This window comes from Anas acuta, chromosome 2 (genome assembly GCF_963932015.1).
Source record: "Anas acuta chromosome 2, bAnaAcu1.1, whole genome shotgun sequence".
NCBI classification, from domain to species: domain Eukaryota; kingdom Metazoa; phylum Chordata; class Aves; order Anseriformes; family Anatidae; genus Anas; species Anas acuta.
The window spans coordinates 17,499,361-17,513,782 of record NC_088980.1 but is presented as its reverse complement, the minus strand read 5'-3'; the positions used below and the strand labels follow the sequence as shown (position 1 = coordinate 17,513,782).

At 42.8% G+C, this 14,422-nt stretch overlaps 1 protein-coding gene across 13 annotated transcripts in view; it reads right to left on the bottom strand.

Moving 5' to 3' along the window:
- The window catches only part of ABI1 (abl interactor 1), a 76,700-nt gene that overhangs the window by 27,523 nt on the left and 34,755 nt on the right, over window positions 1-14,422 (bottom strand). For 11 of the 13 annotated variants that reach the window (XM_068673677.1, XM_068673673.1, XM_068673668.1 and 8 more), the window contains exon 3: window positions 3,007-3,183. The exons of the other annotated variants lie outside the window; for them this stretch is intronic. In XM_068673677.1, the coding sequence (XP_068529778.1) occupies window positions 3,007-3,183 (177 nt within the window). The remainder of the gene's footprint in view (window positions 1-3,006; window positions 3,184-14,422) is intronic. 13 annotated transcript variants of the gene reach the window in all.

The window sequence follows — 14,422 nt, the reverse complement described above, 5'->3', positions numbered from 1 at the left end:
CAGATGTTGCTGCCTATCAGCTTGGAGAGAAATTTTTCTTAAGTCTTACTTTCTTGACCATAGTCTGAAGTATCTTCTAGGACCATTCTTGGCACAACAAAGCTTACGGTGCAGTTTCCTGCACGCTTCTAATTTGTATGTGCAAGAAGCAACCCAGCCTTTCAGCATCACTAGTTATTTGTGCTGACTTCCAACAGGACCTGATCCACCAGTTTCTGAAGTTACTTTGGTTTGATTTTCTTAAAACAGCACTGTCTACATCTAGGTTTGCTACTTCCTTTAGAGCTTTGCTTTCCTTTAGAGCTGTGACCTGTGTCACACTCTAGTAATCCCAGTAATATGCCGGCTACATAGATGTAATTATGTTATTCACTGTCTCAGCCCAATCTTCTCAACAATGTGTCCAGTGAAGGTCAAACTGATGAAGGTGTCAAACATGTGACAGCCATCTTAAACTATCTACCTGAGGCCTGACGAGCAGCTTGTTTCATTTGTTTAAGATGTCTACATACTAAATAGCAACATCATCTTTCTACTCACTGCTTCATGCTCCCCACAGTAGGAAACAGGCTCAGGCATATCGCTCAGGCAATCAATGTCACATTAAGACTCCAAAATGGGAGGATCTGTTCACTCTGTCAAGAGTAAAGAGGCCTTGCAGAGATCTTGACAAATTAAGAGGGTTGTGCAATCACCAACTGCATGAAATTTAATGAGAGCAAGTGCTGGATTCTGCACCCGGCAAGGGACAACCCCGGCTGTACGCACAGGCTGGGGGCGAGAGGCTGGAGAGCAGCCCCGCGGAAAGGGGCCTGGGGGCTGTGCTGGAGGCCAGCTGGCCACGAGCCAGCCGTGTGCCCTGGGGTGCACCAGGGAGGGCATAAAGCTGGCAGAGAGCCTCCACGGGAGGGCTACAAAGATGGCAAAGGATCTAGAGGAGAAGACATGTGAGGGGCCTGGGTTTGCTCAGCCCCGAGCAGAGCAGGCTGAGGGGAGGCCTCATGGCGGCCTGCAGCTCCCTCACGAGGGGAGCGGAGGGGCAGGCGCTGAGCTCTGCTCTCTGGGGACAGCGACAGGACCCGAGGGGACGGCATGGAGCTGGGACAGGGGAGGGTCAGGCTGGGGCTTAGGGAAAGGTTCTTGACTGAGAGGGTGGTCAGGCACTGGGACAGAATCCTCAGGGCAGCGGTCACGGCACCAAGCCTGCCAGAGTCCAAATGCTTCTTGAACAACGCTCTCAGACATGTTGTCTGATTTTTGGGTGGTCCTGTGTGGAGCCAGAAGTTGGACTTGATGATCCTTGTGGGTCCCTGCCAACTCAGGATTCTACGATTTTATGTTTCTGACTCAAAGAAACAAGAGCAAGATATAATTTCTAGCTGACTTATGATTTGCTCATTTGGTTATTACTGGATACTGTTTCACTTCTGAAAATATCAAGTTTGTAATACAGAATTAAATCACTGAGAGTTAAAAAAGCTTTATTAAAAATATTCCATAAGACCTGTCCCAAAATAGGTAAACAGCACTCTTTTCTACCCTCTGAATAAAAAGGGTCACATTATTAAAGATGCCAGTACTCCTAAGAGCAGGTAGTCATATTGGAAAACGCAAGCGCTACAGCTTAACAACTTCAGTATTTAGGATCAAGTAGCTTGTTTTGAGCCTGCACAACACAAGTAGTCTTTGAAGCTGATGAGTTGCTGCACTAAGAATAATTATTCTATTAAAAAAAAAAAGTCTTTTACAGCACCTGAACCCTGGAGCACTTAAATGTCGAAAAAAATATCCTGATGTTGAATTTGTGGATTCCTGCATTCTCTATTCATTGAGCTCTCTCCTTGCATACAGGCAGAAAAGTCGGTCTGACTCCAGTATTTCTATTCTAAAGCTATTCAAGAGGCTTGTCTTTCGGGTTTCTTCAATCCAGTCCCTCTCAAATTAATAGTGTGAAAGATTCCTAAGAGTTACAGATTTAGTACAGGTTTGGCTACCAAAAAAATAAAACTAAAAAAAAATTTAAAGTCAGGTAGTTGAAAGACACCACATTAATTCATAGCCTTGAGCTGTCATGGCACAGAGATGCTTTTTAAGTTGTGTTGGAATTAGACTCCTCTAGGCATTCACAGGGTTACTACAATGCAGGAGATACTTTGGCACTCTTCTGTGTTAATTCTGAAAGATCTGTTCCTCAAGAGCTCAGCCATTCAAATGGCACTTGAAGGGCTGATCTAGCTGCTCTGACTGACCAGAGTACATCTAGCTTTAGAGGACACACAGGTCTTGAATAAAAGCTTTTTAATTCTATTCAAGGGAAGACTGTTGTGAACTGAATATACCTGAAGGCCTGCTCTGGGGGGAATGCAAGGTTATTATTTGCTATGAAAAGATGTCCAGGGAGCAAAGGGTGTTACAGTAATTCATTTTAACCATGGTGATTTCAAAAGATGTATACATTAATTTATGAAAAGTTTGATTTAGAGAGAAGAAAAATGAGGCTGCCAAAAGCACTAATGGGAGAGAGATATCAAATGCCACTGAAATGTTAATACCAGCTATCTGTCCCCCCTGCTCCCACTTCTCCCTCTCCTCCCCCCAGAAAAAAACACTAGCCAGTTTTCCTATAACAGGTGACTTATTTGTCTCAGTACTTTAAGAAATAAAGGGACTGGCAGAGACAATTTAATCAGGGGAGGAAGTAGTGAGGATTTTAGCAGTCAGTCATGTCCTTTTTTTGACAAGTCACTAAGCTAAGATCATGAGCCAGTATTTCCAGACACTGACTACCATAGACAGTCACAGGGTTATGGCAAACATTGCTCAAAAAAAAGTCTTATTGTAAAACAATCCATTCTGTTATTGAAACATTTGCATGTGGGAGCGTATCAAACCCACAGTCCTTCCTACCATAAGTGAGCTAAACATTTTTATGTCAGTAACATTCTGCCCCAACCCTATCTCCTGGTCTGTACTACTTGGAGTCCTGAAGTGTCCAAGTATTCTTACCTTTACGCCATGGCCAACATCATCCAGCACCGTGTAGTCTATAGGTTTTCGAATATACCTTACAGGACGCTCCATGTTCGCTGGCGCTATAATTTTGTGAGTTCTCGATGTGTTCTTATTGGTCGTCAAAATGCCTATCTCTCTGCGAGCGACCTTTTCTTTATGGATGTCCACAGTCTAGATTGAAAACAAGAAAGTATGGGTTTCTTTAGGCATTTGTTGTTTTTCTTTTCAGAGCTATCTACATGTTTAGGCTACGCTATTAGACAAAGATTCTGAACAGAGTTAACGCTGCTGGAAGGATGCCAGGTTATTGACGAGACGAGTTTAATCTACATGAGCATTTTTTGAAAATTACGCTTTAATGAAATAACCAATATTAATAATAAAATTACAATTATACATTACTGCTTTGATGCTCTAAAGACACTACGCAGATACAGTATGTGCAGATTAACCCTCGACATTCTTATGAGTGACAACAGCAATAAATTACTCCCACTCCCCAGCTGGGAAACCAGGACAGACAAGCTCAGCAGTTTGCCCAGAGCCCCCGAGGAGGACTGGGCTTGGGAAGTCTGCAAGGTAATTTCTTTCAGCAGAGCCATCAGTGCATATTAAAGTAACAGCGTGCAAAGGGAAGGACCAGTCTCAGCCCTGACACTAGTCTCAGTCACACTGTTTAAAGCATGTTTACCGAAAGAATAAAATGGAGCCTTAGAGATGCAAGGAAGGGAATATAACAGCCACACCCCTGTTAAGCTCCATCATTACATTAGGAAATTCCTAAAGAGACAAAGAAAGGTCAGCCCTGCATTGTGTGAAGGATCATACTAGGCCTCGCACACCAGATGAGTGCTTCTACATGCAAGATAACTGCTGCTTAAACCCTCCTTGAGGTAGAACAAGTCCAGATCAAGCATCAGATGGACATAGCAAACCCCACTCCTAGGAAGCCTATTTCAGTGCCCAGGGATTTAATTTACTGGTTTAAGTAGTTACTAGAACCTCAGGATCTCATTGCAGAAGATGGTAGCTGACAAAAACCACCACTCTAAGTCGCTTTGAAGAAAACCTATTAAACCATCACTTTTTCCACTAAGGAAAATAATTCTTAGTCTGTAAGAGTCGATTTCGCCTGAACAGACAGAATGTCAAAGCTCAGGAAAAAAATAAAAAAAAAATCACCCATCAGTACTGGTTTGGGTACATCTCTAGAAATGCCCTAAGCTAAAGTGGGTATCAGCAAGAGCAAGGTTTTGTTTAGTGAAGCAGAACCAAAGATGAAGCATAAAATTAGTTTGTGTTTCACTCCACATGAGGTAGGATGAAAAAGAAAAAGGTAAACATCAAGGAAATGACCATTTCTAATTTCTAGAAAAGCCAGCACTTGGTGTTTGGAGTTCACTATCAAATTCCTTCAATTGATAACTCTTCTACCCCCCTCTTTACCAAGTGTATACTCTCTCATACTGTTTAATTTTCTTAAGTATAGAAAGAAATTCTTCAACAGCTTTAGGACGTGGCATTGCAGATTGCAAGTGGGAACACAAGTGGAGAAGCATCTAAAAGCAGTGATATCGAGCAAGCTTGTTTTCACAGCTTAAAGCCAAATAATAGACAGCTTGTAACGCTGCAAAAGGGTCTTACTTTGAAAGGTAAGGAAACATAACATAAATAAAAGTTCTGATTTTTCCAGAGCTATGCAAGACATTACGTGTGTATGTCTGCATAGCTTATTTGGAGTAAGTTAATTACATACCCCAATGAAGTTTTGGAAGCTTTGGGTCAAGCTTCATTGTTTTAAATACTCATACCCTGAAAAAATACCAGTCAGGGTAGAAAAAAAAAAAGCACCTTTCTAAATTAGACAACCCTAGACATGAAGCATTTGTCATTACATCAGTATCAAATACATCAGCCACTGCACCCACGTTTGTTCTGGAAGCCAATTTCACAGAAGACAGAGCAAAGACTTAAGAACAAGACTACCTGTGTTTCTTCAACTCCAGCTATTATTTGTTCTTTTCCTTTTAGAGACTGAAATGTGTTAGTGCTGTCTTTTAGTTGGCTTTCAGCAAGATCAAGAGCCATTATTTGAGTATTCTGCTACATGTTCGTAGCTCATCCCTCCTCCAATTCCTCTGTACAGCTTGAACCCTTTTGTTCAGAGAGCCACTAAAATGCAATGCCTCAAACTATCTTGCAGAACTCTAAGGTGCAACTCCTCACATTTTTAATACATGAGGACTGCACAGGTAAAAAATAAACACTTCAACAAAGTCACCTAAGTAACATGGGATGCCACAGAGAACGTCATCATAAGGCACACGCTACAGGGTCTTAAAAGAGGATGTTTTAAAATACTACTGTGCACAATTAAATTCATATTTTTACTTTACTCTTATGAGCAGAACCTGTTGCTACTAATAAATTAATTTTTGTTCAGTGTGGACAAAAATGCATCTTTATACTAGCAGTTCTCTTAATGTTGATGACAAAGAAAACAACCGAAGCTCGTCACAGTACAAAAACACGCATCTTTTCCTAGCAGGTGGCTCATGAAGACTGACTTTTCCTCCCTGCAATGAACAATGAATTCCATAAATTACTAGAGCAGAGAATAAGAGATTTGCTGTTCAAAGCAACCGAGACTGCAGCTCTCACTTCCCACATCTGGCACACTAGGAAAGCAAGGTGGGGTTTTGCCCTGTGCAAAGCCAAGGCTCCAAACATATGCTTTGAACATAACAATGCACGTGAATTGTTGTGTGCTCAGCAGACAACACCAAGCACAGAAGCTGCTCATTTTTATATTTGTATGTGTATTAATTTGCTTGATGGTGATGTGGAAGCTTATCATTTAGTCATCGGCAACAGAGCCTTGATTATTTCACTTCCAGAAAGAGGAAAAAGCCATTTCTAGCAGGATAGCATAGCTGTCCAGCCAGACAACAGCGAATTCCCAAGTGAGACAAGCCAAACACACCGGGTAACAGCCAAACCTGGCCATCCTGAGAGCCCTGGCCACAGCTGGCACCTGCAGCTGTGAGCTGGTGCCCACTTGGATGTGATAACAGGACGGCTCAGGTGGCTTGCCATCTCATACACGAGACCTAATTCTAACCTTCAGAGATGAAGAGAAGCATCTCTGGTGTAATTTAAGGTTTGGGATATAGGGATGGGATTCTCACTCCTAGACAACATCATCCAGAAGGAACAAGTCCAGCACTGTACTGATTTGGAGAAGAGGAAAGGCAGCCCTTCCAGAAGCACATGTGTTTTTTAGGAAACAAATTGAAGCTAAACCCTTTTGCCACTGTAACTAGGTGCTAGGGAACTCACCAGCTAATCCCAGAAGCAAAGTTGGGCTTGGAGGTTGAAGGGACTGTTAATGATTAGCTGCCTCCGCTGTCTGGCTGCTTCCAACCATTTGAAAGAAGCAGTGGATCAACAGGATGTGGAGTTAAACTTTAACTGCTTGCTTTCTCAGAAGTAGCCTCAAGGCCAAGTGGAATGCAGCAGTGATGCAGCAAGAAGTGAATTTTTTTCCTTTTGTGTGCCTCTGACACAGCTCTACCCGTGCAAGATGCCCTCGACAAATCCTTTAGAGACAGAGGCTGCAGTATACGTGGCCAAGCTAATCTGGGGAAATATCTCAACAGTTTAATGAAGCCCACATATATAAGGATCAGATTAAAAAAACAACTTCAAGCTTTGGTCATCTTCATAATATTGAACCCCGGCATCTCAAACCACTTTCATGAGCCACATACTTGCACAGCCACAGCTTTTCTCATTAAGTGTAAGCACACTTGGTAAAGAGCAGGCTTTTTTTAATCGATTCATCAGCTGTTGCCAGTATCAGGCTGTCCTGAACACCAAGACAACTCACTGCACCAACACCACAGACTCACACCAGATAAACGCCTGGCAAGGAGATGAGGGGAAGCAATTTGTGGCACTGGGAAAAGCTGCCAGGCCTTGGGGAAGAGTGGGGTAACAGCAGAGGGGTAACCCAGCCCTCAGCAATAGTGGTTATCACATAAAAAAGTAGACAGATGAACCCCCCAAAAATATGTTAATAATTTAGTTTAAGAAACTACAAACTAATTTCTTTTTGTAAAAGTCAACACCACTTTCACCCATGTCTTCAGGGGTGAGTGAAAAGGCACTTCAAGGGCATTTCCTTGATTTAAAAATGTAATGTTCAACATACATTAGACAGAAACAATCCTAAAATTATGCCACCATTTTTAATGATAGTTTTTCAGGCCATTTCATACAAAAATTTCATTTTTTTAAATCACATCATAATTGTCCTTCAAACAACTGCTCTGTGCTGCAAAGATCTGCCAGGAGGTAACTTTTCAGTTTGGCTCCAGGTTCATTCAGACAAGAACAAACGTAGGCTCAAACTCCACAGGCCACCTGAAGCTGCTATTTAAGAGAAAACAAGGAGAAAAGGAAGGCAGAACTGCTTGTTATTAGCCACAGCGCTCCCTAATTTTGACATTGTTTTCCTTTTTCGCCTTTTCAGTTTGTGGTTGAATACGGGGTTGAGTTTATTACTGAAACTTGATTTGAAACGAAGTAAAACCTTGATTACAGGGCAAATCAGCATTGCACACATCTAGGTGTTAGCAACAGCAGTTAGGATTACTTTATAGGAGCAAAAGCACAGACACGAGACGGCAGCATGACCCCTTACCACTTCCCAGCCCCATCTTCCCAGCATATTTGGTGCAACTACAGATCACCTGCATTTTGTCTTGGCAAATGGACCTGCACAAAGCTGGTGCTGGACTTCCTGCAAGTCATCTCTACAAACTGCTAGGGTTTGTGCTTTTAAACAGCAAGTTAACAGGGAGAACAGGACTTCATTTGTTTCACATCTGAGAGCAGTGAAATCCCCGTAATCAAAAACTGTATTGCTGGCAATATAAAGGAAAAGAATGCCATAAAGATAAAAGTAGGATTTCTGCTCAAAGACAAAACAATTGCAACACTAGATTTGATGTGTCAAGTCAGGCTAGCAAGCCGTCAAGTGTGCTTTCAGCAGAAATTTTGCTTGATGTTATAAAATACTGGGCAGACGCACAAGCTTCAGACTGAGCCCAGTCAATAAAACCCTGCAATGCATGCGGCAGGGAGCAGTGCGGAGAAAGGAGTTTCATTTCCTTCCTGGTACAACTGTCTTGATTCCAAGCTTACTTGCTTGTATTTGAATATGAAAAGGAAGATCTGTTCTACTATCTGTAATTCTATCTACAGCTTCTGACGGCTTATAGCAGTAAAATACAGAATCACAGAATCATTAAGGTTGGCAAAGACCTTCAAGATCATCTGGTCCGACCATCCCCCTACCAATGTCACCCACTAAACCATGTCCCTAAGCACAAGGTCCAACCTTTCCTTAAACACCCCCAGGGAGGGTGAGATAACTACACAGATAGGCAATTCTACAGATTAACAAGCATCAAAATAAATATTAACATGTTCTAGTAAACACACATTTTCTATTAAGTACTACAGGCTCATACACCCAGCCTGCCAACTGCAGTGTTAACCAAAGGAAACTTAAGAAAGAAACACACAGAGATGCTTTCAGCATCCCCTAAATAAAACAAGAAAAAAAAATAATTACTCTTTAGTTTTGTTCCTAGATCCAACTTTAACATTAGCCCTTACTGATGTTCTCCAAAATGGCAGATTTTATTTCAGTGTCTTGCTACATAGTCTACACAGTAAATTTTCCTGAAGTTAAACAATCTGATGAGACCAGAAACATTAACCTGTTCTGGTTTAGAAATACTTATCCCACTGCTACTTCCATAAAGCACATTTAATGAGACTTTTTAAATAAACAAGTTACAGTTAATCAAATAATGCCACTGAAGGGAGCCAGGACAACACACATTGTACAGACTACCTGCAACGAAGTCATTTGACCTACAAAAAAGATTAGTTAAATCTCCAGCTTTAATGAGCTCAGACAGTTGACTTCAGGCAGAGCACATCTCACACTATTATTTTGTGAAGAAAATTCAAAACAAAGCTTAGTGTATTCAACAGATGGAAATGTGAACATACACTGCAAGAGAAATTCAAGAGAAAAGATCAGGCAGGAGTTCAAGGCACAACAGGCATGAAAAAGCATGAATGGTTTGGGGATTTTTCCTCCTCCTTGGAGACATCACCTATAGATATCTACACAATGTTACAAATTATATCTTTCATTAACTCTTGATCAAAGTGCAAGGAACAAGTATTTGCCTTGATTATCATTGCTTACATGTTGTGTGATACCCATCAAAATAGTGTTCAAGAACCTCAGGAATGTACCTACAGAAATAAAAACCTTTCATCTTGCTTAAGAATGAACAAACTTTGATAATGATTATAAAAAAGGTCAGAACTAAGGAGTTCAGGACATGTCTACCTGTTATCATTTCTGACTATCAGTTACCAACTGGAGATGAAAGATGTAGCTAAGGTAAGCTAATAATCAAACACGAAGATTTCCTCACACGTGCGGATTTAACTGTCTGTCAATAAGCACACAAACATACAGGTTGTACCCACAAACAGCAGAGTCCTCCCTGGTTTGAGTCTCTACTGGAATCCCAAGTCAACCACTGATGAGGGCTACCTTGAACACCTCGTCCATGTCTGCACTGACCCAGTTACAGAATGGAACCAGGCAACCTGGGGGGCATCTGCCTCTTCCCACCCCTCTTCTAAGCCTTGCTCAAAGAACGGATCAAAAGCTTGGTCAAGTCCTACAACTTCATTCCCTTCCCTGAATTTTCTTTAATCAACGATGTTTAAAGTGAACAATAATCCTTAATAACCCAGAACCTCTTGCCATGCTTTCTGAAGCCGCACCGTGCAAGACAGGTTGCCCGTAACCTCCAGCAACGTAGGAGGCAACTGAAATAGATTTAGGAGTCACAGTTCCCAAGCTGCAAACCCAGCAAAGTTTTCTTGTAGGTTTATAGATAGAAGTTTCTCTCACATTCCCTTCAGCGTACAGACAAGTTCCAGCAGTAGGACAGCCCTCTCCAGACAGCTTCACCTCCTGAAGCCCTGGGAAATCCTGGCCTCCTAAGGTGAAAGGCTAGAGGACCCAGATAAGCCTTGCCTCTTAATCTGATGTATCACCTCCCTTTTACCGCAGGCAGGGTTCACAATCAAGAGATTTTATAGATTAACACAACGAACTGAGGTCATCAACATATATACAGCAGCTTACAATCTCTATAAAACGTTTACATCCTCCTGAAGGGGAAAGGCTATAGATGGGGCGAAGGAAGAATTATGAAAGAAATATCAAGTCCCATTTCCAGAGGTAACACATACATAAATGAATACAATTTTTTATGTCTCTGCAGATACACACACTGCTAACAATGCCATTTACCAACATCACTCAGTGTTGGGGAGGAGAGGATGCTGAAGATTGACGATTGTGTTTTATTTTCACAGTTTCAGTTCATTGCTACAACTGGACGTCATCTGTGTCTGAAGGCAGATTGTTTTTCAGTTTATCCTACGAAGCTGGCTCTTGACTTTAGAATTTAAATCTTTTTCTTTATGCACACCAGCAGATTTGTCTCAGGTTCTCCTAGCAACAGTCACCAGCATAAAGCAGACCAGATTTTCTGCAAAACTGAACTAAAACGTCAGAAATCTAAACAAATGTTCTACCTTTACATAAATATTTTGCCTGGGATATCAGGAAAACTGGGGATGGGAGGCAATGGGGAAGTACACCACAGACAGTCCACAGCACGTCCTGCTCAAGAAATTTAACTTGATGAAGGAATATCTAAAGCTGGAGCAAGTCAGGTGAGGGGCAAGCTTAACAGAAAACTGATTTCTGACCAACAGAGCGTGTGCTTGCAAGTGTTAAAGTACTGATATATATTTAGGAAAATGGGGAGTGGGGGTGGTTGCTGATACACTGATGAGCCTCATTAAAATCAAGAAGCTCAAGAAAAGAGAAATAGGCTTAAAGCTTAATGGCCATAGACAAAGAGCCTCACCTTTGGCCCTCCTGCTGTTCTGAAACTAGAAACCTTCCTTCCTAAAGAAGAGCAGGGTTCACTATTGGACTGAAAGACCACAGACTGCATTTGGGAAGTTGGGAAGTTGCACATACAGCAGCCTTGAAAAGGAGAGAGAAGAGCTTTGTTCAGCAGAAGGATTATTTATATAGATCCTTTTCAGAGTACCCTGTTGGCAAATCTAGTCACATACTTTGCTGGAAAAAGTAAGCAGAAAGGGGACAGAAAGCAAGGACACGCTGGAGGGGCCGGGAGCGGGTGCGTGACATTCTAGGACAAGAATCAGAGCAAGGAAAGCAACCCACTAGTCCAAGAGCTGGACTCAAGTTCATGCTTGACTTTTCTCTCCTGGTGCCAACTGGAAACAGGAGGGCTGCTATGGAGGACACACGCTCATCCTTCACACGGGACTGGAGGAAAGAAAGGAGGCTCCTCATGTTATCTTCCAACAGGTATTTAAACAGCCTGCTTGCAGAAGATGCTGCTCCGAAATGGGGCAGCTGAAGGAACTCAGCAGGTCCGGCCTGTGCAATGCCACCCCGCAGAATTAGGCTCTGTAAACGAGGAGCATCTCTGAAGAGTCACGAGGGCACCTCACCACATCCTCACCGCCGGCCCCGCAGCTGAAAGGAAGAGGATGTTAACGCAGGGCATACGGAGAGGGGATCTGCAGAGTATTTCTGGGAACGAGGAGAGAGCTGTGGGAAGGCAGGCTGGCAGATGGCGACTGACGACAAATGGAGCTGAAGTCCTGCAGAGGAAGAGATTTCAGCAGCCCTGCGGAGACCCTCGGTGCGGAGAGAAAACGGTTAAGGCAACAGACCTCCCTTCTCCCCGGCTGCATTGGTGACATGCCAGAAGCCCTTTGCTCAAGTTCGCAGAAGCATGGGGGAAATGGAACTTCAAACATCTGGAGCACGGGGGTCAGAAAGTGCCGCGAAGGCAGCTGGCCCCGAATGCAGGAGCAGGCGGTCTGCTGGGACGTCAGCGGAGCGAAGGGAAGAGGTGGGATGGCTCCGTGGCTAGGAGCAAGAGGCTGGAAGACGGCAGATTGCAGCAGCTCTATTCCTGGCTCTGCCAGACTCCCTGTGCTGTGCCAAGTCCCTCCGCGGCTCGGGCCGGCTCCGAGGCCGCCCGCGGGCATCTGCACCCCGAGCCCACACAGGCAGAGCTCTGAGGGGCTCGTGTACGGGCTGGGCTGCCTCCAACCCCTGCCCCAAGCACTGCCAAAAGCAGTGACAAAGACACCAGGGGTTCCTCCGAGTTGCTGGGGACAGCAGCAGCTTCCGTGGCGTTTTTCCCTGCTCTAACAAAATCCCCCATCCCTCCAGAAAACGCTTTCCAGTATTTGTGGAGGTTGAGCAGCAGCTGAAGGCACACCACCACTTCACAACTGTTTTGACACAGGAAGCACAGAACCAGCTCTATCAGCTCAAAACCACAGCTCCTGGCAAGTTACCAACTGCTAGCCATCCACTTGAGTCCCTTGCTCTGCAACAAACCCCTGTGGGAAGGACAGTGCCCGTTTTGGTCTATTCTCCCATGTACCCAGTGATAGGACAAGGGGGAATGGGCTGAAGTTGCACCAGGGGAGGTTTAGGTTGGATATTAGGAAGAACTTCTTTACCGAAAGGGGTGTGAGGCATTGCAATGGGCTGCCCAGGGAAGTGGTGGAGTCACCATCCCCGGAGGTCTTTAAAAGACATTAAGATGTTGAACTTAAGTGACATGGTTTAGTGGAGGACTTGTTAGTGTTAGGTCAGAGGTTGGACTGGGTGATCTTGGAGGTCTCTTCCAACCTAGACAACTCTGTGTGTGACTGTGTGTATTCAGTCATCCCTGCTCCCCTCATCCTTTCTTAACCAAGACACGATCCCAATAAAGGAACAATAAAGGTACATCTACAGCTGGCTAGAGGAGGAGAGATGTTCTACACCATCAACAGAGTACACATTTTAATGATTAACTAACACCAGTTGCATTGCTAGCACAAGTTTCCAGAGAAAAACCCACCTAAATGGAACCAATGGCTTGTTAATTATATTTGAAAACAAGCCAAGAACGCAACAAATCTGCTGATTAGAAGTGGTCTTTAAAATAGAAGACACTTCAAAGGAGAAGTGCTTCAAGCGTGCAGCCCTCCTGATTGATGCTGACAGAACAACAGTTGGGATGTGCAGTCATAACGTGTTAACTTTGTGTTCAGTCTTCAAAAAGCACAAAATCAGATAAATGCTTGTGCTTATGCAAAGTCAAAATCCCTACCGTATGCATGGGTTTATTTCAGTACCTGAAATTGGATTTTAGTCATTCTGAATTGCATTTTTGCTGGGTATTCCTCAAGATATGCATGCATGAGTAGGTTCATTTGAAAAACAAGAAAAAAGATGCTTATGCAAGCTCCCACATGAGAATTTCAGCATTTTAAAGTGGCTGAATGAGTCCTCCTTTCCTTACTGGAAGCAATGCACTTGTCTAGAATTAAACAAAACATACAAATCTAAATATAATCTCGACTGAAAAAAAACACAAGGACAGAAAGGAAAAATTAAAAGGCTTCTTCAGTAGTTTGGACTCGCTAAAGAACCACCATGGGAGTAGAACAAAATTGTATGTCAAATGAAAAGCATTTTGTGTGCCAGAAAAAGCAACTTCATAGGAGATGAACATGTGCAATTGCAAAGAGCACTGCAGGTGGCTGAAAAGGAAACCATCTAAAAAAAGCCTATAAAAAAATAAACTCAACAGAACAAGTTTGAACTTTCTGAAAGTTTGTCAGAGGTGAGGAACTGAAAAAGCTGGAATGACAAGCCAGAACGTTAATGCCTAAAGGCAAAAAAAAAAAAAAAAAAAAAAAAAAAATGTAGCCCCCCCATGTCACCTCCCCACGTTTATTTGTAACCTGGCATTTCAAAGTTTAAGGTGGAAAAATCATAAAAAGTGACCTAACACAGCCTCGGTTTTAATTACTGTGGTTTATTTTATCTCTCATAGCAAAAATAAAAGATTTTCCAAATACAATGGTATGTTACGTGGTTAGGAGAGTGGACTTACTGTGCATAGCATGATTATTATTTTAATAAAGAACAACAAAATTCTCACATAAAATTTATTATTTGTCACATGTATGTACTTGGATGTTTTCCAAATTAATTTTTCGGATGTTTACTTTTCCTAAGAACACACAAGAAATCCCATCACCCCACAAAGTCACCCCCCTTGCCCAAAAACCAGAGATGAATTCAGGGCCTATAAGGTGTCTAAGACTGACAGTCCTGGGACAGACTGTTTCCCTAAGACATAAAACAGGTGCAATACAGGTGGAAAGGACGTAGAGTATCCTCCAG